The 26,259-nt window shown below is 52.7% G+C and overlaps 10 protein-coding genes across 10 annotated transcripts; 6 read left to right on the top strand and 4 right to left on the bottom strand.

Moving 5' to 3' along the window:
• Window positions 1-90: 90 nt before the first annotated feature.
• Window positions 91-3,026, bottom strand: A1O1_07294 (DNA repair and recombination protein RAD54B; the record flags this gene model as incomplete). Its single annotated transcript, XM_007728166.1, has 2 exons — window positions 91-2,689; window positions 2,743-3,026. The coding sequence occupies 2 exons, from the start codon at window positions 3,024-3,026 to the stop codon at window positions 91-93; spliced, it is 2,883 nt and encodes a 960-aa protein (XP_007726356.1).
• A 363-nt stretch (window positions 3,027-3,389) lies between these two features.
• Window positions 3,390-5,159, bottom strand: A1O1_07295 (uncharacterized protein; the record flags this gene model as incomplete). Its single annotated transcript, XM_007728167.1, has 1 exon — window positions 3,390-5,159. The coding sequence occupies one exon, from the start codon at window positions 5,157-5,159 to the stop codon at window positions 3,390-3,392; it is 1,770 nt and encodes a 589-aa protein (XP_007726357.1).
• Window positions 5,160-6,778: 1,619 nt separating this feature from the next.
• Window positions 6,779-7,804, top strand: A1O1_07296 (uncharacterized protein; the record flags this gene model as incomplete). Its single annotated transcript, XM_007728168.1, has 2 exons — window positions 6,779-7,171; window positions 7,220-7,804. The coding sequence occupies 2 exons, from the start codon at window positions 6,779-6,781 to the stop codon at window positions 7,802-7,804; spliced, it is 978 nt and encodes a 325-aa protein (XP_007726358.1).
• Window positions 7,805-8,267: 463 nt separating this feature from the next.
• Window positions 8,268-9,424, top strand: A1O1_07297 (uncharacterized protein; the record flags this gene model as incomplete). The annotated part of the gene is made up of 3 exons (XM_007728169.1): window positions 8,268-8,721; window positions 8,774-8,832; window positions 8,882-9,424. 3 exons carry the CDS (start codon window positions 8,268-8,270, stop codon window positions 9,422-9,424), a joined length of 1,056 nt encoding a protein of 351 aa, XP_007726359.1.
• Window positions 9,425-9,832: 408 nt separating this feature from the next.
• Window positions 9,833-12,160, top strand: A1O1_07298 (uncharacterized protein; the record flags this gene model as incomplete). Its single annotated transcript, XM_007728170.1, has 1 exon — window positions 9,833-12,160. One exon carries the CDS (start codon window positions 9,833-9,835, stop codon window positions 12,158-12,160), a length of 2,328 nt encoding a protein of 775 aa, XP_007726360.1.
• A 380-nt stretch (window positions 12,161-12,540) lies between these two features.
• Window positions 12,541-13,115, bottom strand: A1O1_07299 (uncharacterized protein; the record flags this gene model as incomplete). Its single annotated transcript, XM_007728171.1, has 2 exons — window positions 12,541-13,011; window positions 13,065-13,115. 2 exons carry the CDS (start codon window positions 13,113-13,115, stop codon window positions 12,541-12,543), a joined length of 522 nt encoding a protein of 173 aa, XP_007726361.1.
• Window positions 13,116-13,661: 546 nt separating this feature from the next.
• Window positions 13,662-14,612, top strand: A1O1_07300 (uncharacterized protein; the record flags this gene model as incomplete). Its single annotated transcript, XM_007728172.1, has 1 exon — window positions 13,662-14,612. One exon carries the CDS (start codon window positions 13,662-13,664, stop codon window positions 14,610-14,612), a length of 951 nt encoding a protein of 316 aa, XP_007726362.1.
• A 102-nt stretch (window positions 14,613-14,714) lies between these two features.
• On the top strand, window positions 14,715-15,470 carry A1O1_07301 (uncharacterized protein; the record flags this gene model as incomplete). The annotated part of the gene is made up of 1 exon (XM_007728173.1): window positions 14,715-15,470. One exon carries the CDS (start codon window positions 14,715-14,717, stop codon window positions 15,468-15,470), a length of 756 nt encoding a protein of 251 aa, XP_007726363.1.
• A 1,037-nt stretch (window positions 15,471-16,507) lies between these two features.
• Window positions 16,508-18,007, bottom strand: A1O1_07302 (uncharacterized protein; the record flags this gene model as incomplete). Its single annotated transcript, XM_007728174.1, has 1 exon — window positions 16,508-18,007. The coding sequence occupies one exon, from the start codon at window positions 18,005-18,007 to the stop codon at window positions 16,508-16,510; it is 1,500 nt and encodes a 499-aa protein (XP_007726364.1).
• Window positions 18,008-23,576: 5,569 nt separating this feature from the next.
• Window positions 23,577-25,965, top strand: A1O1_07303 (uncharacterized protein; the record flags this gene model as incomplete). Its single annotated transcript, XM_007728175.1, has 2 exons — window positions 23,577-25,862; window positions 25,918-25,965. The coding sequence occupies 2 exons, from the start codon at window positions 23,577-23,579 to the stop codon at window positions 25,963-25,965; spliced, it is 2,334 nt and encodes a 777-aa protein (XP_007726365.1).
• Between the last annotated feature and the right edge of the window lie 294 nt (window positions 25,966-26,259).

Here is a 26,259-nt window from a genome sequence, read left to right on the forward strand (position 1 = left end):
TGACTCAATGAGACTACATGTACACTGAAACAACAGCTTCTTTCACACCAGTAGCGATCATTGCAGGATCGTAATCAATCCTGAACCTGATCAGTATGAGTTTATGGGTGCCTTTCCAGTCTGTTCAAGCAGTTGACTGCCCTCAGTCCTCTTGAAAACGTAGGAGACGCCACCGCCTCCTACCATGTCTGCCTCGAGCCGGACGACATGTTCCAGGCAAGCATCACCAATGGCAGACGCGACCCCATTGACAACACTCCCCTCCTTTTCTGTCTTGGAGAGAACCGACATATCCAGGTGCATATATCTCATCAGCTCCTCACACTCCGCTTCACGCTCGGTCTTTGTCAATGTCTCCGACTTGATGACACCTTCTTTCGCGAACTCAGCAATGTCTGGAAACTCGTCCTCGGAATCTCCAACAGTAGCATTCGATTGTTGATCATCGACGAGTATTTGCCCATCGCCCATAAAGTCTTCTACCGTCTCGTCTTTGGGTCCTGTTCCGTCGCAAGGACATTGTATCAGGTCATGCGTGCGCAATCCATCGCTTTCGTCGAGACGGAACAAATCTTTCAACTCGTCTTGGCTGAATGTTGCGGTCTGGCCCTTCCCGCCTCCTTCAAGACGTCCGGCCGAGCCAGCAGATTTTCCTTGCATGATACTGTCGGCCAATGCCCTTTTGACTACTTGGCGTTGCCAGATTCTCTCCTCTATGCCGCCTTTCACAAGAAACCTGTAGATTTTACAGTGTCGCTTCTGGCCTTGTCGGTGTATACGTGCGACAGCTTGATCGTCCGTTGCCGGATTCCAGTCGACATCGAAGAGCACAAGTCGGCTTGCACCGATCAAGTTGAGGCCCACACCACCCGCCTTTGCGCTCAACAAGAAAGCGAACGACTCCGTGGACTTGGACTGATTGAATTGATCGACAAGGCCCTGTCTTTTCTTCGCTGCAATGGACCCATCGAGGCGCAGATGGGGTAGGTTGGAATTGACCAATAATTGCTCGATCAAATTCAAGGTCGAAGTGTAGTTCGAGATCACCACCACCTTCTCATCTGTGTTATGCCGTATCTGCTGCAGGAGTTCGTCGAGCAGGCGAATCTTGCACGAAAGAGAGTTGTGGTACAACTTAGACAGACCTTCGGGAAGCATCTCGTTCAATGTCTTGAGCGACGAGGAAGGTGTGGAGTCGTCATTGCCAAATTTAGGGTCCATCAGGGCAGGACTGTTGCATAGCTTCTTCAAGATAGTGATCAACTGGAACGCACTCTCGTTGCTTCGAAGAGCGCTGTGGAACATGGGAGATTTCAGAATGTTTCGGTAGATCTTTGCCTGCCCTTGTGTCGGTTTGCAAAAGAGCACGTATTCGGTCTTGGGCGGCAAGAACTCCGACAAGATGTCTGCTGTCCTGCGGAGGATGAAAGGCGACGTCGTGCGAGCAAGTTCTTCACTCGCTTCCTGTCCACGCTCAATCTCCTCTTCAGACGCGTCGGGCTGCCGGCTTCTTATGATAGGCTTCTCGAAGTCCCTAATGAACCCCTTTTGCGAGCCTAGACAGCCATCATTGACGAAGTTGACCATGGCGAAGAACTCCCCGAGATCGTTCTGGATGGGCGTTCCGGACAAAATAACCCTCCTGCGAGTGTTGAGTGATTCGATAGCTTGAGCATTCTTGTTCTTCATGGTTTTGAGGCGATGGCCCTCATCGCAGATGACAATGTCGATGGGTTGGCCCTTTGCGAGATCATCGGCAACTATCCTCAGCCTCTCATAACCGATGATCATGACCTGATAGACTCTGCCGTCAAAGTCGCTCAGTCGAGTAGTTTGATCTTCGAACTCGAGCACTCCGAGCCGGTCCAGGCCCAGCCACTTCTTGAATTCGCGCTTCCAGTTGCGAATCAGAGAAACGGGACAAACGATAAGGGCCTTTTTGATGACAGGTGCACCCCTATATACTGGAGACTGCCGAAGTAGCGTCCACAACAGAGCAATTGTCGTCAAGGTCTTGCCTAGCCCCATGTCATCAGCAAGGATACAGCCCTGCCCGTCGAAAGACCGCAGTCCCATCACGCATTCGTAGAGGAACTTGACCCCTTCTCTCTGATGCGGACGTAGAAGCCTGCCAATTAGCGGATCTAATACAACATCGACAGTCTGGCGCCCTTGAGGTGGATTCTTCGGCCTCTTGAAGACAAGCGCGCCATTCGCCTTGGGATCGTGGCGCGGAATAGGAGTTTCAGAGGGCCCCTGCGGGAGGATGGTGGACTCTTTCAGTGGTTGCCGAAACGCAGCAACACGGCTAGGTTGTGGATTGCCATTCTTTTGGCTCTCCGTCTTCTCATTCTGAATCAGCGCCCTCATCTGTGCCTTCATGCTCTGCTTACGTGGCTGAGACATCAAGGGTGCTGTGAATAGAGGTTTGGAGATCGAACTGTCCACAACTTTGGTGGCAGCGGGAGCAGGTTTGATGATCGAAACATGGTCATTCTTGGTGATGCACGAGTCGACCTCAACCTCCTTACCGCCAATGGACAAAGCCGAACCGGGCAACAAGGGAGCGGAGAATGCGGTGCGGCCTATGATCTTCCCTGACTTGTTGTATAGCGTTGCATAACCACCGGCGACTGCAAGCTGTCCATCATCTGTCCAGGTCTTATTTTTCTTGTTTGTGGGAGCACGCCTAACATGGCTGTTAGCCAACGTGACAATATCTTTGGAGGTCTCCCTTCGTACCATAATACCGAGTAGTAACTCGCAAATCCATCCGAGTTCGGCTTCTCCTGCTTCTCAACGGGATCCGAGAGATTGCGAATGTCTCTGAGCGCTGCTCTCTCGGAGTTATTGTGGGAGTGTACGTCTTTATTGGTAAGCGCAGTCTGCCGATACGTGGCCGCAGTGTGAGAGTCGTCTGGAGGACTGAGCTTTCTTCGCTTGATCGGTGGGTGCATCACATCGCCGCAATCATCGCTCGTGAGAGGTTTTCGAAGCGTTAGTGGTTTGAAAGGCTTCGAAGACATGACGCGGTAGGAGTGGTTTCCGAAGTATTACGGTTCAGGTTGATCAAGACTCAGTGGTAGGCCTTGTTCGTGCATCGAGAAGAGAGAGAACGCGTCGCGGCGCGTTGATCGCGTTAATTGGATAGTGGACCCGCGAAGTCACGTGGGTGGGTCGTTGGTCGGATTGGCGCCCCTTTGGGAGGATAATAAGGACCCCATACTTGGAGCTGGAGACGAAGAGACTGGCCTGCTTACAATACCCCTATTTGATTCCGGGCAATGGCCTGCCACTCAAGCGATTGACTCCTGAAGGCTACCTATACCTTGGACACATACGCATCACATGGATAGCTGCAGAATGACTCCAACAAAGAAGAACATGCTTTACGTAGCCACGGCCTTACTTTGCCTCACTGCCCAGCCATGCATGCCATTGAGTGCAAATGACAACATTGCATCGATACAAGCAGTTGACCCGGTAGAGTTACATCCAAGGCCCAGGACTATGAGGAGACACAAAAGAGAACCCATTGGCAGGGCAGACGATGACCATCGCGAGCAAAAGAAGAGTGTTGTAACGGCCACAGCAACCATCTTGCTAGGTAGAACGCCGGTGTCTTGAGAGGCTATCCAAAAGCCGGAGGCGCCACCAACCTGTTTTGGTGACGCTTGACTTTCGTTGTTCAATTCAGAAGGGAGTTTTCTGGGCAGGAGATCTGTCTGCAACGTTTGAACCAAAGCTCTGAGTTCCTGAATTTCGTCCATGGCCAAGTCCACCCGCTTCTGGAGGACGAGCATTGGGGATCTCGCAGAGACTGGAGCATCCGGAGGCGGAGTGCAGGGTGAGAGTGTGGCAGGACGACAGGGAGACTCGGGAATGTTGGATTTCAATCTCAGTGGCGAAACGGAATGTTTTCGTCCTGTTGGAGATCTGACCCCCCAGTCAGGTCTCATCCGCCACGTGCGGAATGGGGTGTGTAGACCTGCCACCGAGTCTCCGCTGCCTTTGTGGGTCGGAGAAATGGGTGATAGAGCCATTGTCCTAATCTTGCGGACTCCAACAGGAGTTCCGCAGTGAGCGATACTGCTGTTTAAAGGTGTCTCGCAATCACCGTCACACTTCCACTTGATGGAGCCGAATGTTGCGCGGAGGATCTTCATCAATACGTCTTCGTTTCCTGCAGCAGTGTCGATGGAAAGGGTGAGGGACGGCATGGGTGAAATTGGAGGAGTCTCATTAGACCTGAGCATTTGCCGAAGCCTGACTTTGATGACCGGGAGAAGATATACGCATCCCCATCGTTCGATTGCTTCGATCCAACCCTGGAACTCCTTGAACGTATCCGTATTGTCAAGGTTGAATGTTGCTATCTCGCACATGCAATAGCATCCAGTTTCGTCGACATAGTGGTAGTTCATAACTGCCATCGAATTGTTGATGGCGCAGGAGAAGGATACAGGCGTTTCGAGGACAGGACCTGTCTTGCCGCCCCTACCAAAGAGAAGCTGCATCGCTCGAATACAGTGAGCGCCGGCAACTGCGCATCGATTCTTGGCCGACTGTATTTCATCATCGGATGTTGCTAACATCCGCTCGAAAACAAGAAAGGGACCGTAGATGTTGATCCCTGCAGAGACAGTACCAGATGCGAAGTCCACGATGGTCCCCAGAGCCGAGGTGCAGTTTGGAAGCATTGTCAATTCGGTCTCATTGAAGGCAGAAGTCTTGAAGCCACTGATGAGGGCCGGGCGTGGAGCTGGCAGCTCGAATAAACTCTCTTGGGCTCTTACTGCACGTGGTGGCAGAGCTTCTCGATTCAACTTTGGAGCCAAGCACCGATCCATGAGTCGGCTATCATGAACGAAAGGCAGCACGTTTGGCGGGAAGATCAATGTGGAGCCAAAGCCTTGTCCCACTGGAACTTGACTGCGCCAGTCTCTTTCCTGTGCCGAGAACCGTGACAGATTCCGCAACAATGAATGCAGTTCGTCGGGGAAAGGCTCTGGGATATCTGTCACTTGCAGGCCCTCGGTAAACACGATTCGGAAGGAGCTCAAAACTCTTGATCGAAAGTCGGACCATCCAAGGTGAATTCCATCCATTGCCATCATCAGTGACACTGGTGACTCTCCAGCCGTGCTTGAGGACGCCATCGTCGTCATGATGCTGGCCTGCATCTCCTTTAAGCTGCGGCGAGCCTGCGTGTTGGAGAGAAGTACCACCGTCGCCTCTGAGTACGCTGGTGCCACTGCTGGAAGATGATACCCAGCATTGAGTAGAGAGTAAAGAGACAGACATCTGTGGGACAACATGCCGGGAAATATATCTGCAGTGAGCGGGCGGCATCGTGTTGCTGTCACACACATCGGCGGCTAGGCAGGAGTGCATGAAGGATCAACGTGGCAACATCCAACAGTCGTAAAATGATGCACTCACCTATGTTCAACGTTTCACAGGGACTGGTTTAAGCGGGGACGAGGATCCGATGGTATAGCAGGGATGGGGTGTTTCAAGGCAGAATGTCGTGGCAGGTAGTCGGCTCTTCAGGTCCAAGAAGGTATGGCTCAAACTCACAAACCCGGTTCTGAGAAGAAAATCTTACCAGTCATGGACTGACGAGCTTGAACGTGCCAGAGCCGGGGCACTTGTTCGTTCCTGAAACACGCATATGTTTCCCGGCGCAACGAACCCGAGCGGCTAATGATGGGACTGACTTGTACAACCGCCAGAGCTTGAGCGAGCATCTTGCACACCCAGAGTGAGCGTACCAGAGCAGACCGCGCAGAGGGGATTGCTCCTTACTCGTCAGTCATTGTCGAGACCGGACGGCCCAGCGCTTCAGCCATATTGATAATGTTTGAAGGGGGAAGAAGAGACAATGTGAAGGAACAAGGGAAGTAACTTTGTAAGTTGACGAAGTGATAGAGGTAATGAAGGATATCAAAGGGAAGGTGTGCCGAGCCTCTCAATTGAGAACGAGAATATATGGCTGAATGCTGGAAACGCGGATCTTTTCTCTCCCAAAATGCTCGACAATACTCGATCGTAAGAAGCTTGGTGATCTGATACCTGCTCGCTCTGCAGTAATATAGACCACCATGAGGCAGACTTTTTTCCCGGTCAGCGCAGCTCTTATTCATGGACTGAATCTTGAGGCAGGGTTCGAGATCCGCCCCTCACAAGTGATAAGCAGCAACTCTGCCATGATGCCTCCTATCTTCACACCTTGCGCTTCGGCAGCCTCGAGGTGTATTTTTCTTGCAGAATATGTCGAGAGGAGCGTAGGTGAAGAAAGATGGAGGTAGTTATTCAAGTTGGAGTGGATTGCTGCCAATTTCGTGCCTGCAGAAAGTTGATGTGGCTCTGTGAATGTGTACAGGATGCAGGCACGACGGACGCCTGCATCTCTGCCTGCGCCAACTTGAACTTGGATGCCACTGCACTGTCTTCGCCTCCTCTGCTTCTCTACTTTTCTTGCTATGCATCTGTGAATTTTTGCTTCAGCCCAGACCAGTACGTCTGCGCTGTGTGACCAGACCCCGGGTTCTCCCCTTTGTTGGATTTTTGGATTTCTGTTGGCACAAACAGGATCGTACATTGTTAATGAGCCTCCTTGGACCTCGACATCTGCCATCCATATCTGCATCTTACTACTTGGCGACCCAACTGTTGCACCGCTCTTCGGTATCCTTCGATGACAAGTATCCAATTTGCCAGATCCGAACGCGAGAGACACAAACAGTATTGATTCGGTGTTATTGCTACCATTCCAATGACTTCAACCCCATCTTCCAACAGCCGCATCAATGCGACGCCCATCGAGAATGCCTTCCCAACCCCTCCAACCGGCGATTACACCGAAGCTTTATTTCGCATCAAGGGCAGGATGTCACCTCCGCCCAGGCGGATGATCAGTCAGGAGCGGGCCCAGTCGACACCGCCAGAACTCACGCACTCAAACCAATTCGGCATTCTCACTAAAACTGCAGAGGGGCATTTATCAGATGTTGCAAGTCTTGAGCGCTCGTGGCAGAAGTTGCGTCTCTCCAAAAAGAAAAGTCAATACTACAGTGAGGCTTTTGCATATCGCGAGCCGTCCAATGCTGCTAAAGACCGAGTGGCCAAAGACTGGGTCATACTTGTTGAGATCAAGATGAATTGCTGTGTACGAGAGCTCATCCCTTGGGCGAATACCAGCTAACTGCCATCGTAGGTGGAATCCGAGAAAGAATTTCTTATCGATTTGTCCTTCCGGCTTTCCGAGATCTATCAACGCCCGGCGTCATGCATCATGGCTATGGCATCGACAGATATATCGATGCTGCTGGGAGGGAACTCGGACCCCGCATATCATCTCACCATCACAGCCCTTCCTTCAGAAATAGCAGCAACGAAGAACAAACGAAGCACTCATCTGATTCAGGATTTCATGCTTGATACCCTACAGATACCGCCTAAAAGAGGAGTTGTGCGCTTCGAAGCAGTCGCTGAGGAGAACTTGGCTACAAATGGGATGACGGCGCTACAAGAGATTGAGCAGTTGGAAAGACAGTCGACCGACGGGGACGGCCTGTTAGGAGTGCTCAGTCGCCAGAGGAGCAAGAGAGGCAAGAAGTCGAACGTACCAGCACTTACGGAAAGGGTCAAAGCAGGGTTTCCGTCTTTCAGAGGTTCGACACCCTCGCATCAGTATTTCAACACGATAGGAACAGTCGAGACAAAGTCGACAGAAGCAAGCGGGCCAGGTAGGAAGCGGGTCAAAAGAAGACAGAGCATTCTTGCTCTTTTCAGGAAATGACAGGAAAGCACGACTCGAAGTGGCCTCTGCCCACTATATCTTCATCTCCGTCTTGGTCAAGTCCAATGCCCCCATTTGTTTAGCTGTGTAATTAGCAAGGCAGTGATTCTGGAATAGTGGGTGCGGCGACAACTACCTTGCATGATAGGGAACGCATATGTGTGCTCTTCTACTTTGTAATATCTTTTTGGTTGACCGCCAGCATTTTGTATTCTTTCTGGTACTGGATGCTACTAATCCTACCTCATCGCTGCATCACATTCGTTGACTCTCCTCCTTGAAACCTACATCATCAAGGTCGAAGGCGTGAACAAATATTCACACCAAACAATTGGCTGTTGCCTGCAGGACTCCTACAAGTCGTCTCATCAACACGCGGCACGCATACAATTGTTCTACTTCACTTTATCTTGCGAAACAGCGAACCTTTCCTCATCGACCGCAGGGCGGAGCCAGTGCCACCATGAAGGTCATCGATCAGTCACGATTCTACAGGATCCTCGGTCTCCCTCACGAAACATCTCTTGATGAGCTAGACGAGAGATACCTGCAGTTAACACTGCATTTGAGCGGACCCAACGGCCCAGACAACAAGGAAGAGGCGAGATTGCAACAGGAACTGGTTGACCAGGCTTACAATGCCCTACTTGCGAGGTTCCTCCACACCGCAAAAGAGATTAGACCCCCATCCGACGATTCTTTTACTATGAAACAGGTACTCGTTGCGCAGGATCGCATCCAGCCACCAAGTCACAACGACGATGATCTATGGATCTCCCCAGAATCCTCGCGTTCTTCTGGCTGTGATTCTAAGGCTAGGAGGAAGACTGTGGTTGACAGAGGACAGGCACCTGGTTTTAGCGTGCAAGCCATCGAGGGTGATATCTTTGATGCTCCAGACCGAGCGGTGATTGTCCGTAGGTTACACCCACCCAGCGTGACGTTTAGGTCTAACTGTCTCAACAACAGATGCAGTGAATTGCCAGGGCGTATGGGGATATGGGATCGCGGCACAACTGAAAAAGGCTGTATGTATCTGGCGTCCGAGTCCTCCAGCAGTGATTAACAGAGATATAGTTCCCTGCCGCCTACCGAGTCTATCGTTCTTATTGTCAACATGGCAGCGCGCCTTGGGATCTTGTCGGAACATCTCTCTTAATCCCACCGCAGCCGGAAGATTTCATGGAGGAACAAAACAATGGAACAGTACCGAAATTAGGCGCAGTTAAACAACCTTCCGCCATCGTCTTCGAGAAGCGCCACTGGATTGCCTGTTTGTTCACAGGTGTCGGCTACGGGAAACCGAATACGGCGAGCAGCAATCCAGGCAAAGACTCCCAGCCGCGGATCCTGCGCCGCACAATGAGCGCCTTGGAGCATCTCAGGATCATGTTGGAGGAGTTTGGACCGTCAAATTTCAACGAGGATACGAATTGGCAATCGGATGACGATAAACCAGGTGAAATTTGGTGCTGCAAGTTCAACAGCGGTGCCTTTGGAGTGGACTGGGAGGAGACCCGCGCTCTCGTGGAGGAAGAATTTATGGGGTTCGAACGGCCGTGGACAGTTGTTACCAAAGTCGACAAGGTCACCAAAAGCTACAGAGCCCGAGATGGCTAGGTTATGCCCGTGGATCAGATCATCAAACCCACGGCGTAGTGAGCGGTACATCTCTGCTGGGCGGACAATTCGATAACCAGTCAAGTTTTTACGGAGACGGTGACCTCTAGTCTCAAGAAGCGGATTGGATGGCGCCGTTTCCTCTTTGTACAAGTATTAACAGTCGGTATTCACACCAATAGTATGATCTACTCATAGACAGCTGCGCGTTACTGACAAGGCCGTGGAAAATAGGGGTGACGCTAGACCGAAACCGTCCATAGCTCGATCAAGGCTTGGCATATATCGAGTTCAACTTGAACTTGAAGTTTTCCATCATGATGTCGCTGCCTTTGATATCAAAGCCACACTCCGATTTTCGCCTTTAAACAGGTCTTCTCCACGTTTAATCACGACTGCGGAGATATCATGGACGACCCTTCCTCCGATACACGTCCGCTGAAAAGAGTCAAGCTGGAAAGTGCCCAAGTAGACGGAAGTGCTGACGACCGGCCCTCGGACATGGGCCCAAACCAGAACGGCTCTGAGCCTAAGGGCAAGATGACGCCCCTCAATCTGCCAGGCGACGATAGCTCCAAAGAACTCGAGGTAGGTATCACGGCTTTTGTCGACGATGCTCGCGATAAGTTTCAGGGCATCCTCAAAAAGAGATACACCGATTTCCTGGTCAATGAGATCCTCCCGGATGGCCGTGTCTTGCATTTGCAGAACATGAATGTCAAAGAACGGGCTGATCCGGCTGCGAACGGTGGCGGTGTCGAATCAGCTGGACGCGATGACCAAGTTCAGAACGAGCAAGCCCGCGAAACGCCTCGCGCTGAGGTCGCCGAGAATGAAGCCGCACCGGAAGTTTCTGCAATTGAGCAGCCCAAATTAGCGACTTCGGATGGACCTTCTGAAAATAAGGAGGGAGCTCAAAGTCTAGCGGTATCTAACACCGACCGAGCAAAATTGGTAGACTACTTCAGCGAAGAAGCTGTTGAGCAGCTCATGGGTCTCTACGGCTCCATTGTGCGGACTCCAGCAAAGAAGCCTCGCGACCATCCTACAGTTCGGACACCATTCACCGCAGATCGGACTGTTAGGTCGCAGATCCACCAAGACATCCGCCGAATCTTCCACAACAAGATCGATTCTTCCACCGACAAGGACGGAGTGTTGGTTCTCCGCGCGGCAACTTCGAATGATCGTAGTCGAGGTGGGCCAAGACCGGCTGGCAGGGCTCGACCTGGAGCGCTCAGCTGGATGGACCGTGGCGGCGACTATCTTCACTTCACACTCTACAAGGAAAACAAGGACACGCTGGAAGCGATATCATTCATCACGAAACAGCTCAAGACGACGAACAAGACATTTCAATTTGCCGGCACCAAGGACCGACGAGCAGTGACAGTTCAACGAGTTAGTGCCTACCGCGTCGAGGCCTACCGGCTGGCCGGGCTCAATCGAGTCTTGCGTTACTCGGCGGTCGGGGACTATGAGTACCAGAAGCATGGCCTGGAACTTGGCGACCTGAGTGGGAACGAGTTTGTGGTAACACTCAGAGACTGTGTCATCAATAGTGCCGCTCACACAACCACGTCTGACAAGCTCTCAGCAGCCCGAACATATCTATCCCATTCTATGCAACAACTTCGGGATAAAGGGTTTCTGAATTATTATGGTCTCCAACGATTCGGCACGTTCGCGATTCGGACGGATGTCGTGGGCTTGAAAATACTGCAGGGAGATTTCAAGGCTGCGTGTGATGCGATTCTCGAGTTTTCCCCGGTTGCCCTGGAGGCTTCGGAAGCACCGGGCTCTGGTGCCTTGGTTGGCCAAGATGATAAAGCGCGTGCTGAAGGAATCAACGTCTGGCGGACAACAGGCCGAGTCAACGACTCTCTGGACAAGATCCCACGCAAGTTTTCTGCCGAGACGGCGCTGATACGGCATCTGGGAAGACAACCTCAAGACTTTCTCGGTGCATTGCTGTCTATACAGCGCAACCTGAGGCTGATGTACGTGCACGCCTACCAATCGCTGGTGTGGAATTTGGCTGTCGGCGAACGCTGGAGGTTGTTCGCAAATAATGTTGTCGAGGGTGACCTGGTCCTAGTTCGCGAGCACAAGGGAAAGGAGAGTCGTGACGAAGTGGTTCCTACTGTGGACGCTGATGGCGAAGTTGTGATCCAACCTTCGGTGGAAGATCGAGCCTACGACCCGGACGACGTTTACGATCGAGCTAGGGCTCTGACCTCTGAAGAGGCGGCAAGCGGGCAGTATTCCATCTTCGACATCGTGCTGCCACTCCCCGGTTTCGATGTCATCTACCCGGCTAACGCGAGTGGCGAATGGTACAAGACATTCATGGCCGGGGAAATCGGTGGAGGACTTGACCCGAACGACATGCGCCGCAAGCAGAGAGATTTCAGTCTGAGCGGCGGATATCGGAAGATGCTGGCGCGGATCGGAGCGGACTATGACTTCCAGCTTCACGAGTACACGGACGACAATAAGCAGTTTGCCGAAACAGATATGGAGAGGATCAAAGCCAAACACCACGAAAAGGAGAAGCCGAGCGGCGAGCAAGATGCAATGGCCGGCGACACGAACAGTACTGGCAATGCAGAACCGAAGCTTGCCGCCGTGCTCAAGTTTCAGCTCGGCTCGAGTCAGTACGCGACTATGGCGCTGCGGGAGTTGTCCCGAGGAGGTATTCAAGCCTACAAGGCGGAGTTCATGGGCGGGCGATAGGTCTGACCTGCCTTACCTCGTTACAGGGTTGGGCTGTTGATCACAGTGCGGGCTGGACTGGACCAGATACGATATCGCACAGACCGCATGACCGAAAAGTGAAATTGGACGAAGGACAGAAATTGAAATGTCAGTGATAAGGTCTTTCGACGTAGCTAGCTATCCATATGAGTCCTCGTGCAATGGTATGAAAGGACTCGTCTCGTCACATCAGAATCGCCGGTCCAGCCGGGGCCACATGTTGACAGGACACAATGCTTGTCTTCCTCTTAGACCCTGTCCCGATCACTGTGTGTAGATTTTCTCTCCATTCTGTCAGCTGAGTGCTGTCAATCGAAAACCACATTCTGGCTGCTTGTCTTTTGGTCGATGTCCTCTCGTCACGACCGTGGGATCGCGCGGATGGCGCCCGAGTCGACTTTGCAACGATCAGAAGCACCGAATCCCTCCAGCATGACCAACGCCGGGATGATGAGCGAGGGCTCGGCCCTCTTCCTCCTCGAACAGTTGTAGATGGCTGGACGCAGGCTGACCAAGACCGGGGTACCTTGATCGGGTGGCTGGTAGTCTTCATGCGCCGACGCCATCCACGACTTGTCGAACTTGTCTTCCAGTTCTGCCCAGCGGAAGCTGTACGGACACACGCTCTGCTCCATCATCAGTCTCAAATCGAGAACCTGCTCAAAGGCCTGGGCTGCCTTGGTCTGCCACGTGGCGATGCGGTCGGCCCGGTCTCTCGCCGTGGTCTTTTCCCCAAGCGGCAACGGCGATGGCGTGGCGCGAAGACTGAGGAAGATGTCGAACAGCTTGACCTGGAAACCGTCTACCAGCCGGTACAGGCTAGGTTTGACCTGTCTTTCTATATCTCACCATTAAGACCCTCACTCTCGGATCAGCTCCTTACCACTCCAGCTTCGTTGATTATCCTCATAACACCTGGGTCTTCTTGTGTCATCTTCGATCTTCCACCATGTCACCCTGTGAGCAATGTAGAGCAGCTCACGTTCGTCTTATTCTCCATCTCAGATGTGGCCGAAGCTAACGTACGTACCTTAGACACGATGTTCCATTTCCAATCAAAGTACACACCGCGGTCCCTGCAACAGATGTAAAGAGCTGATGCTCAACTGCCGGCCGACCAAGCGACGTCGTACAACTGGCAGGCGGCAAAGGACGCCCACGCCCACGCCCACGCCCACGCCCACGCCCACGCCCACGTCCACATCCTCCTCCACTCCCCTCAGTTCAAGCCAAGAGATGGCGTCCCCCTCCCTGGGCACTCGAAGCCTCGGGACTGGAGCCCGAGTCCAGAGAGCATCTCCCAGAGAAGTGCTCATGTCCTTTGACCTGGGTTGCGAATTCTTAAAGGATGGTGTCTTCCTCCCCTATGCATCGGATATGGACTCAGGTACTACATTGTCCGGCGCTTGGGCACGTTGTGAGACAATTACTTGGTCCAACAACAAAACTACAATGCCCACAGAAGTAGGCTACATACTGGATGCAGGTGTACGTCCTGCGGTGCTCCGTCCAAAGTTCGGCCGGGATCTTGAACGCTCGGTGGCGTTGGGACAAATCCAAGGAAGTGACAGAATTCGGCATTACACGCCTATCTTCTTTGGCGCAAATATTGGCAACAAGCAGAACACAAGGCGGCAGATCTCGGACCTTGCACAGCCTCCTTGCACGTCGTCGGGACTCTCAGGGCCTGGACGCTGGTCCCCTGTTCGAAGTTAAGGATCTGATCCTGGACTTGCTAGCCTACGCTTTTCGATATACGCTCGGCTTCATCGCCAAAGCCCATGCAGACCTCCGCTGGCCAGTCTTTGGAAATCCCGACGACTATAAAGATTGGAATCCCGAGCAAGTCATTCAGGTCTCTTTACCTCTACCGGTCGCTACCGCACCGGAGCACGTCGCCCTCATCACACGGGCTGCTATAGAGGCCGGCCTTCCGAATCCATACATCTGCGGTGAGCCCGCAGCAGCATTGGTATATCACCTTTCCCGCAGCGCCCCGGAGTCGGCGGAGGGAAAGATCATAATGATCATAGACGTCGGCGCGGGTTCTGCTGACTTCGAAGCCTGGTGGGTCGTCAGCATTCACCCATTTTGGGTTAAACAACTTGTTGCTCCACAAACCAGGTGGTGCCGGGGAAGAACCGTGAACGTGAGATTTAGGGAGCTATTTCTCGACGAGCTCAGTGATTGTAGAGCAGTCGTGCTCGAATCACTACGCAAGGTTGACCGTACCATGACCTGGGAGACGTTTGGCGACGCTCTCGAAACCTGCTTCGAAGCGGCGAAGCGAGATTTTCGTGGCAATGGCAACCGGGGAGAAGATGAATCGTACATGCTTCATATCCCTGGCGTTCCCGAAATTGCGGAGAAAGGTATGCCCAAAAGTGGTATCGTGATAGTTACTGCGGACCAGATTCGAGAGGCACACTAGAAGCAGATTGCGACCATCACGGAAATCATCAGTGGATCGGTAAAGACGATTCAGAGAAACAGACGCCGGTATCCGATGCGGCGTGGACCCGATGAACTCTTGATGGCAGGCGGGGGAAGCAATGACGTCTATGTGCGCAACGAGACACGGAGCGCCTTCGCTGCGGACGACTTCTCGGTGATGCTGCCCAGCAGTGAGCGATGTGAGAACACGGTGGCCCTAGGGTCCCTGTTGCTTCTTGCGAACAAAGACCTGGTAACTGAAAGAGTGGTCCGGCGCGCATATTGCGTCGGGCGCGGGGATCCCCCTTCAAAATTGCGATCGTACCCTGCGACAAGCCGCCAGCGAAGCGAGCAGGATGGCATCGTCCGCGTCTTTGTGTCGCGCTTCTTCAATCGCATCGGAGAATCCCTGCCAACCAAGCACGAGGTTCGCTGTCGCGGATGGCGCGGACTACTGGAAGACGATGTGACTCCGCACGACGGCTGCCAAATCGAAGAGCGTCTCTTCTATTCTGACAGCGTCAGCGACGACTTGCTCTGGCTGGACGAACCTGGCTCGGAGATTCATGAGATGCCGAATCCGCTCTTGTTCCGATTCTCCTGGGATGACATTCAGGAGTTCCCTATCGAGTTCAACGACCGGACAGGCGAGAGGTACTACTACGTGGATTATGAAGTCATATTAAAGCAAGACCACGATGACATGACCTTCTCCATCACGATCCCTCGCTCTGGGCGTGGGGGAAAAGGCGCCAATGAATATGGTGACAATCCCCTGTATCAGGAAGGGTCATACGATTGTTCTGGTGACTTCAAATTGGTCAATACGGTCGGCGACACTAGCATGCCGCTGTGATCTTAGATTGCGAATCTCAACATCCGACTTATTGGAAGGAGAATTGGCTAGAATCTCTGGCTCCGAAGAACATTGATCGTTCGGACAAACAAGCTAGCCGGCAGATTCGAGACCGGGAATTGAAACATGATCCAGAAAACGGATGTGACCAACATATTTGGGCAGAAGGACAGGGACGAGAGAAGCGAGCTTGGATCGATGGGCAGACGGGAGCCATGCAGAAATGATGTGAACACCGAAAGACGAAGAACAACAAACGGCGCCGCTGATGTACTTGTAGCTGGTGCTCGAGGCCGACGTTTGAATGGCATTCTCAGCAGCATACCTCCCTGCAATGAAATGTACTTGACACATCTTGGTGAATTCTACCTACGCTCATAATGACTAGCAGCTCACTGTAGTACTGTAGTACCTCAGGGAAAAAGGGGCAAGGCTGCGGCGGATATATATAATCTGGGATCCACTTCCCTATTTAGCATCGAGACCTATCAATAGGCGATATTGTGGGGGACTGATCAGTCTAGCAATGCAAGATAGTGTCAACTCTTAGAAGTGAAGTAAAGTGAAGAACGAATTGACATTGTGACCAGTGTCATGATGTCGCACACGCTAGGTGTAGAGCATCCGCGACGACAGGAGAGAGGATGCTATATGTTCAAGTTCAACCTTGGGAATTGTTCGAACATCCACCTCCAGTCACGATCAGTGAAAACATACAAAACGATACAAGATTTATGAGCTGTACAGTACGTACTCCGGTCGATGCAACTCTTACTTGAGAATAACATGACAATTACCATCAATATCATTAGGTAGGGACTGGCCCCTTCCAGTATCGTTGAGACAGCGAACCCATAACCGATGATCTGTTTATACACGACCAGATATAAACCCATATCCGCTTTCTTATTCGTATCGTCATCATATGAATTGCTCTTGCAAGAATAACCGCCGGCCCAGAAACAAATCCCGACCATAGTACATACCATCATATCCTCCAGATCCATCAGACCCTAAGGATGTCAAGCACTCATATCCTATTTCCTAGCCCGTTCCAACTCCTGCAACATCTCCCTCATCTCGCTCTCACTCGGCAAATTGACGATGGTCAAGTACAGCACATCCTGCTGCAAGACGCGACGCACCACGCCCTGCCGGCGGCGCGGCAGCCTACCCATCTCTGCGTTCTTGAGATCCGTCTCGCTCAACTCGTAGCCTCTGCGGTGTGCGCGGCGCTGGGCTTTGTGGGCGCGTCGTTTGGCTTGAGGGTCGAAGTTGCCGCCGCTCAAGAGACCGAGGATGGTGCCGGAGTTGGCCGGGTGGTTTGGGTCGGAGAAGCGAGAGGCGAATTTCTTTTCGCCCGGCGCTGCCGCAGCGAGTTTGCCGTCCGGGTACATGCCCGCGTGGGAAGCCTGGGCGCGGCGGTCGAGATAGTTGGCCACGAAGCCTGCGGAGGCGCGGAGACCGGTTTGTTTGGGTTCGGACAGCTCCGTCCCTTCTGACAGGGCGGCGTCTAGTGCGGGATAGACCAGCGGGGCGGATTCCGGGAGAGACATCTCGCCTTTACTCGTGCCGGACGTGAGACGCATGGATTTCAGTTTCTGGCGCAGTTCCGAGTCCGGGTTCGACGTGGCTTTGGCTAGGGCTGCATCGGTGGAGGTGGAGCGCACGTCCATGCCGATGACCGGCTCGTAGGGACTGTCCGGCTTGAAGGTCATGATCATGCAGTACAGGCCGCGCGGCTTGAAGAGCGTCTCGTTGATCTGGTCGAGATACGTGTTTCGCCGGTACCGCGTCTGCACTTCCTGCGCGGTGCGGCTGGCCGCTTGCACGGCGATGGAGACGCCCATGGCGATCGGGCTCGGGACGAACCCGACCGCGAAACACGCCACGTTGATCACGTTGAACACGGGACTCGCGCGGGATGCTCGGTCGAGATCGTTCAGGAAGTCGATGAACGTCTGCTGGTCGATGTCGGCGCAGGAGCCGAGGAGTGGCGCGTACGCTCGCACGAACCCGCGCGATTTGTCCTTCGGCCGCCGCTGCGGGAGGATCACGGGGCATGGAAGAGGTTGGTATGTCTTGGACGCGACCGTCGCGGTCGCGACTTTGTGCGTGCGGAGAAAGGCAGTCGCGAACTCTTCGGCGGACGCTGGGCCGTTGGGAGATGATGATGATGCTTCTGTTTCTCTGTATGACGGGGGAGGCTGCTCGAATTGCTGCGCCGCTTCGTCCAGGGCCCATTCTGCCCGGTCGTTGTCGAGATCAGAGGTGCTGACACTCGAGGAATCTGAATCCGAATCGTGCTTCCCGTCAAGGCCTCTCTCTCTCTCCCCCTTTCTGCCCCGTTTCTCCTCGGGGTACACGTCATGTCGTGCTGCTGTGCGAGACGTCGATGCTGAGCCCTCACCACCCGACGGACGAGGGGAGACTGCTTGGGTTTGGGTTGCTTTCCGGTCCTTGTGGTCGGCGATGGCTTCAGAGGCTAGACCGATGCCGGAGCCGATGCCTTTGACGACTTTCTGGAGAATGGGCATGATGATAGACTGATATGAAGAGTACAGGTGATAAGGCCGAGTCTGAGCGACGAGCAGTCAATCACTTGCAAGCAGAGAGGGAACTGAGGGTTGTTTCTGGTAGAAGCTGAACCAGCTAGATGAAATGATGGATTGTAGGATTGTAGGATTGTATTTTAGGGACGTAATCTCAGGTTGCCAACGTATCCTCCCAGTCTGGTGAAGCGGTCTCACCTTATATACACTCTTTAGGCATTTTTCAGAGATGATCAGCGATGTCATCAACAGAGTATCCCCTCGTCCATACCGGGTTAGAAGCGCGAGAACTGACCTAATCAAACACAGCCTCCTTATCGCACACCTTGAAAGGAACCTCGCGATATAGTCCCGAAACGGTCTGGCGCGCGACGAGCTTAAAGTTAGACTCCCGTTGGCCAAGAAATGCTTAGATGCGGGACCCACGAGCCAATCCGTGATAAGGCTGAAGCGGCCAACCCCAACTTTTGCACTCGGCAATACTGCCCTTAATAAATAAGTTAGAGGGCTTAGAGCCGCTAATCCGTTGATCATTATTAGTAGTACGGACTTTACATGCTAGGTTAGGCAGGCAGCCACCGGCAGAACGCCAACCTTAGGGGAGACTGGCACATTCAATTCACATCCAATTCACCTTCACCGACTAGGTATGTGGTAGATATCGTTCGTCCACAGCAGAGGTTTTCACCCAGCATGGTGCCAATTATCACCATAGTGGAATATAGCGAGGCTGGATCTGCCCTGCCCTGTCTCGGCAGCCCAGAATGAGCTTTTACGTCAAAGACTCTCTTCCTTTGGCTGTGATATCAACCTTGTGCTGTTGCAGCACGGGATCAAGACTGACTGACCGCTTGTCAGCGAACAGGTGGACACGGATCTCAAGTCGCACAACCAGACTTGGACACCCGAAGGAGCAAAACTGCGGTGTCATGCACCCGACTCTATGAGATCTCACATTACACGGCGAGACCCGCCAGACAGGTGCTGTATGCCTTGTCGGGTCAACCGAGAAATGCACCAACCAGGACCCAACCTCCTGGTAAGAGCAGATCCAGCTGGACAAGCTTCCCGAGAATCGCGATCGCGATCCGAGAAGCATGCAACAAGCACTGCCCGGCCAGGTACGAACTTGCTTGTCGAATGTCAGAGCATCTAGTCGTCCATGATGCTAGCGAGGTGGCTCTATGTCCTCACCTATGGAAATGTCTTGAATTCTTGTGCCGGATCACCACCAAAAGTTCAACTGGCTCAGATCAGAGGTCTCCTTACCTTAGGCCTGCCGTAGGGGATACCGTGTCATTGGTGGAAGCTCCCCGCTTCTTGTTCCTGCAGGTCAATCCAAAGAAGACCAGAAGCGATATTGCTCTAATGTCGGAATCTTGGAATGTTTTCTAGGAACCCTTGATCCCTGCGATTTCTGGACGGTCTGAGAAATGGGGCAATCTTGTGGTCCCGATCATGCGACTTCCATGAATTGGACCAAAACATGAATGGCCAGTGAATGTTAATGTAGCACCAATTGTAATAAAGTTCTTGAACAGTGGGATACTTTGATCCTTTGCTGCAGGGAGAACCCTTGATGTATAGCGCGAGATCTGACCGCCCCAGATCGAGAGACATCCGAAATTCTGCATCTGCGCTCGTGATGAGAATAGCGGCCCTTGGCGAACAATGGTTGCAGCGCATGATCGAAAACGTGGCCAGTTGTATCACAAGCCATAGGGTTTCCCGTACTGAAGCATGAAGAGTGATGACGAAGAGACAGGAGCTGTGGTGGCCTGTAAGCAGCAGTGCGGGGTGACAGAGATCAAATCTCAAGCCGGGGACAATTTGTATTCATAGATTAAAGACCGGAAGTCATTGGGCTTTCCAGGTACCTCTTCTGAACCAGATGACTGAGTCTCTGGTTGTATCGTCGACAGTGCATATTGACTAGGTGCTTTTGGGACTGTGCATAGCGGATAAGAAGGGGAAGAGATGCAGTCGTTGATAGACCACTGGGCGTGGCCGCAGTCTTCCCATGGCTTCTGCTGCAAGAAACGAGCAGGGGCCAACAGTCTATAGCCCCGGAAGGATAGCCCGAGTAAAAGCTGGGGTAGAATAGTGATGCAACAAAGAAAAAATGCACTTGCCGTGTCCGTGGACCATGTCCTTCTGCTTCCGCCATTCACACATCCATGGAGCGAACTTCCGAACTTTGCCGGAGACATATAAACCCTGATAGTCGGTGGACCACCCCAGCGATGAAGCTAGAGACGATTGGGTTCAGGAAGAGACCGGTTCTCTAGGCAGATGAGTGGCCTACTTTGTATGTAGCTGTAGGCTGGACATTGGAACCATTCACATGAAGCACTCACAAGTCCAGCATCCCAACAAATTCTCCCCGCAGTCGAAAACCATCGGCCCAGAGGTCGGACAGCAGCAGCAGCAATGCAGCCAGAACACGGAGATCGGAGTGCATCCATCTAGTCGTTCGCCTTGGTTGGGCACTCGTTAGCCCGGGAGCAAGGAGCATGGTCACCAAAATCGCCCGAAGTGTTCCCTCTCGGACATGTTGCCCTGTCTCGCGGATGGGAAACGAAATGGACAGGATGTGTGGCCACAGATCATCCGTGCCTGAAGGGTGAATAAGACCGTGATTCGTCCTTATATCTGCATCGGGTCGGGTTGGTTAATTTTACGTCGATACCGAACACTCATCGAGTTATACCACAGTACCTAGGTTGACCGTTACTCGACCGCCGAGCAGATCAAGCGTGCAGCTAGAGTACAGAGGTAGTGTGCCCTGCGGTGCCTGTGGCGGAGCATGCTACCTTGGGAACAAATAAGGGCGGCAGGTTGAGTCGAGCGGAGATTCCAGGCGCGTCCATAAAACCCGTCAATAAGGCCGTCGTATAAATGTTTTCTTCCGCGGATTTTCACGGCCCGCTTGCCACTCCTAGACACGTCGAAACATGCGCAGGAAGCTTGCGGCTGTTATGCAGGCGACTTGCAATATGTTGCCGGTGTGTTGCATGTGAGACAAGAAAGTGGTGTAGGAGCTCGATGTGCATATGAATTTTGTGTGGCTGATCTCGAACGAGCGACATGAATGGATGGGATATCCTATTATCAAACGGAACAATCTTCTCTCTCCCTGCTCGATTCCACGCTATATTGTGGGAGTGGAAGAACCAATGGCCAGGCCTCCAGTTCTTGTCGCAAGCAGCCTAGTGACAGGAATGTTTGGCTCTGGAATGTTGCAGAGCGCGTCGAGAAGGACTTCTCGACCCACCAAGCATAAACAAAAAAGATAGGATCTTGAAGCCGTGGAAGAGCAGGGAGTAACATAGATCCACAAAGACCGAGGGGGTTTCTCTCCCTTCTCGCAAGTGTTCCCTTTCTCGATCTTTCTTTTGCGAGACTAGTTCACTCCCCTAAAAGCGCAAGGAGAAGGGACAAGACCCGGACGACGCGCGCTAACCATGCCCACAGAGTGACGCAACAACGCGGTGGAACCGAGTGAAGCTTGGACCAAAAGATCCATCTTTCGGGGCCGTGCGAGGTGCAAAGGGTACAGAGATGACTGGGGACAAGGAACTGCTTGTGCCTGATTGCATCGTATACACAGCCGGTCTGGTGCAGACGGGCCCTGGCAAGCGATCGATGTCGAGGAGGGGCACATAATTGATTTGATTTGAGTTCAGATTCCACGACTGATCCTAGAGGGCTTTTCATGCTGTGCCGACTCAGATACCAATTTGAAGCATGAGGCGGCGAAAGACGGCGGTCGATAGGCATGCAGTAGCTGTACAGAGGTAGGTGTTAGGCGGCGTAGGCTGCGGGGCCTTAGGCGTCTGTCTAGCCCTGACTCTCTGAGATCCCACTCGAACATTGGCGTCGATGGTGCATTTATTACTTGGATGAGTGAGGAATGCATGCATTAAAGAGGACGACCCCTTGTCCCTGCTGCTTGCCATACCCGCCTGTTTTCCCAGATATTTGAAGGTTTCTTGTCATGGATCATCAATGAATTTCGGGGCGAGCCTGGTTATAGGAAAACAAGGCCAATCATCTCTTTCGAGTCAACATCGGTCAGACTGCGCTCGGATACCATCTGGGGTTCAGGAGGAGGCGGTGCAGTGTGGTGTCTGTGACAGCCCGCGTCAGTTAGCCGTCAGTCCAAGTGGTCTCGGAGGTTTTGGCGTGAACGGTGTGGATTGTGACAAGTGATGGGCCTCTCCAACCTGGTAGAAGCAATAATGCTTCCAGCTGTTATGAAAGAACATGTTAGCTATCTCTTTGGTGGAAGATCCAGTCTTTGTAGCGTGATCGACTTGTGAATTGCGGGTAGAGACTGTCTTGAAGAAATACTTGCGTATCGCCCTGCGTCCCCCTTGTGCTGGTTCTTCGGCTGCTGTAGCTAATAACTGACAAGTCTGTCTCATGCAAATCACTGAGCAGTTCGTATCAGGGCCGTGATGGTCATTGGATGCAGGAAGGGAGGGTGTGGGCATGGGTGTGGGTGTGCACCGTGGTGAAATGCAGGCTGCAGATTAGAGAAATCACACTGTACAGCAGTAGTATCGAAACAAACGTGCTACAACTACTTCACAGTAGGTACCTTAGTGATAGGAAGTATCGTGTCAGGTACATTCCTAGGGAGCTGCCGGGCAAGTCATATGCAAGACTAGCCTTCACAGCGAGGGTGGGAGCGCGCTTTTAGAGGCCACGCAGGCTGCTCAGGCCTAGTAGTAGGAGCCTAGGGAGCCCGTCTAAGTTGTGAACGCGCTTCCACCGCACCCAGCACTGCACTGGCAGTCAATACAGCTAGTACTAGAAATCGAGGGGCTCCTTAGCCCGGGCTTATCCGCAGGCGACTCCAGCCAGACTGCGGTTGCCTTCCAATCTTCCTTCCACCACTCCTTCTTACCAGCTACCACCAAACTACCTTACCATTGCTCATCCTCAATTCCATCTTCCCGTCCCCCTTCTATCCATCAATTCAACTCCATTTTCTTCATTGTTCTTGTTGAATTGATTGTCTTCTTCTGCCTTCTTCTCCCCTCCTCTATTCCTCAGTCACCGGTGCTTTCTCCTCTAGACGCGCCCTGACCGTCACACTCGTTTCGTGAGCTTCTGTTCCCCGGAGCTCTCCTGGTTAGAGAGAAGACAGAAGTTGCTTTCGACCCTTCGCTTCTTGCTCTTACGACTTTATTCCCTTAACTTAATCGACCTTCGTTTCTACTCGCTGTCGACATTCAAGCCGGCTTCTTGCACAAAGTCTTCTGTCTAATCATTTTCCCTCCCGGCCACGCATCTATGTTGAGGTGTCAATCCCCCTTTTGAAATATCTCCGGGCAAAAGGTTTGTCTACTGCCATCCATGTATAGCCACACGTGGTCTTTACCTTCGTGTGTGAGCTGTATAACTTGAGAACCGTGCTGATTGTAAATGCAGTTCGGTGCTCATCGAACCCGTCTCCTTATCCGGCCCCGAAACTGCGGTACGATTTGTTGAGACATAGACTGGCATCCGCCAGTTCACTGTTCCGAACCACAACTCGAAGGAAAAGATGGCTGCTTTAGTACAAACTTTGCCAGCTCACACTACAACAGTCACAATGGTCGGTCGTCCCTCATCTTCAGGAGGATATCCCTCCCAGAGCCATCAAGGCCAGATCAGGAGCCAGCAGCCGAGCCGCTACAATAACATGTCAGCGACCGGTTACAGAGGCATGCCCGCCAGTGGACCGGTGGCTCCTTACGCGTTTACGTCCACACCGCAGTTGGCCAGCTCCAGCGGCAATTCTCGCCCGCCCAACGTCAGTTCCGGCCGATCGATGTCTGCTCCTAGAGTTCCTCAAACACAATCTGGATCCTCTTCCCACGATCATTCAACGACCTCTACTGGTCATACAAACGTCGATCCTGGCAGCCGACCTCTGTCTTTAGGTCTTCCTCAGATCCCGTCCACCGGCTCATTGCTGGGACCACCATTGCCTAGTCCCCCTGCAGCCTCGGGAGTGCCCAAGCCCTCACCAGATCGGTATAGAAGGAACACGCGGCGTGTCGAAGGAGAGAATGGTTCCACTAGGACATCTACTGGCTCTGCCTGGCCTTCAGGGTCTGGCATGGCCGCTGTTGGCTCGCTCTACAACCACCCGTCTCAGTCGAACAGTACTCCGTCCTTGAATTCCCAACACTCTTACCGAAGCTCTCAATACGGCAACACTGGTGCGTCGAGGAACTCCAGTGCCGATGATCTTCAATTAGGTCGACCTCAGAGCACCGAACTCGCTGCAAGGTATCGTAGACGGAGTTTCGGCAGCATTGAAACCGCCGGTCTCAACCATTCAGTTGACACCCAGCAAACGATGTCTCCACATCCAAACGCGTTCCTCCCTAGCCAGAGTCAGAATGGGCCGGCAAAATCACAAGCTCCATCCCACCATAACCACACAGGAAGCTCTGATAGCGTTGCCTCGTCAAAGTCGACTCAGTCATCACGCCCTGGTTCAGCCCGGGCCGAACAGCCTGTGGCCAGCACACATGTCTCTGGCGCCGGTGTATCTACTTCGGCCCGACCAGACGCGCGACCAGCGGGAATTACACGACCGGGAGACTCTAGCATTCGCCAGCGGTCACCTCTGTCCCGTCCAGTTGAATTCCAGGCCGAAAGTTCAGAACCCATGTCCATGGGTCGTGCTGCACCAACTTTAGCCCATCGGCGCTCGGGGAATCTAGCTGCAAGCAGTCCAGCTGCGGAACACCTTGCTGCCCTAAACCAAAAAGAAGCAAAGAAGCCGAAATCGAAATTGCGGAGGGCCTTCTCGTTTGGCAGTACTGCAGAGCTCAGACAAGCTACAACCCAGAACAACCATGAGAAGAGCATCGCCAGCAAGGCTGCCATCTCATCGAAGAGGACCTCCAAGTATGAGGAAGAGCTGGATCCAGAACAGGCAAGGATTGCTCAAAAGCAAGAAGCGGCAGGGCTGGGCGAGAGCATATACTCCGGTCAGGGTAATTTCTTTACCGGCTCAACTGACAACCTGTCCATCTCTTCCACCGCATCTTCCGCTTCTGTGATGCTCCGTAAAATGGGCAAAGGCGTCAAGAAAGGCACTCGGTCTCTTGTGGGATTGTTCCGCCCCAAGTCCGTGGTGGGAGTACCTGCTGCCGATGGCCCGGTCAACCAAGCCACAGTAGCTCAAGTCTCCATGGTTACGGTCGAAGCAGAACGAGAAAAGGTGAATGTCAACCCCAGCCCTCATGACCAGGTCGGAGGTGGGACTGGATTTCCTAAACTTGAGCGGAATTCCATCGAGACCAAACTGTCATTCGATAGCGGAACAGTGTCAAGCGATACGCGTTCCCGTCGAAGCATTGTTGGTGGAGAAAGGGAGCGAGCAGAGGTTCTCGCTGCTGTGAAGAAAGGCATCCTCAAGCGATCAGACTCGAATCAACCGTCGCCAAACCTCCGAGCATATGACTTTAAAGTGCCGGACTTCAACCTACCACATATCCCCCACGTTAACGACTCACCCAAATCCAGTGCACCAAGCACGCCTGGCGATGAGACTCCTCGATCGGGGCATCGTCGAACCGACTCTATTACAATCGAAGGCAGCGATCACGACGACTATTTCTCTTCAATGACCCGATATGCCAGCATAGACTCCAGGAATGCACCAATGACGCCCCAGGGTCTGATCAGAAACATTTCTTTCAGTCCGAGAATCCAGTTTCACGACACTTGGCCAAGTGCAGAATACGATCGTCGCGGAGACATTGCAACTTGCAATCGTTTGACGCCAATGCTGGCACAGCAGATCAAGGAGGAACTCAATACCTTCAAAATGGTGAGAGAAGACGACTCCCTGTACCCGGAAGAACGCCGAGCTAATTATCTATCAGGAAATGGAGGTTCACGAGTCTTCCAAAGTCTACACCCATTTTTTCTAACGTCATGACATGACTGACTCCTTGGATACCAAGAAATGTCACCATTGCACCCATTTTGCAGTTGGCCAACAAAACGATCAGAGACATGCAGAATATCAGCTCACCCTCACGATTTCTACGACTCTGGCGGTACATGTGAAACAGAGCATACTTTCGTCGCTAGACACCGATTGGCACGAAGCCTTCTTGGGCGGCGTTGCACGTTCGACCCTTTGTACATTTAAAAAGCCCTCCCATGTTGCATTTTCATTCACGATTCATTTCATTGTAAGGTGTTCGGCGCTAGGGAAAGGG

The sequence above is a fragment of the Capronia coronata genome, assembly GCF_000585585.1.
Source record: "Capronia coronata CBS 617.96 chromosome Unknown acBCG-supercont1.6, whole genome shotgun sequence".
Taxonomy (NCBI): domain Eukaryota; kingdom Fungi; phylum Ascomycota; class Eurotiomycetes; order Chaetothyriales; family Herpotrichiellaceae; genus Capronia; species Capronia coronata.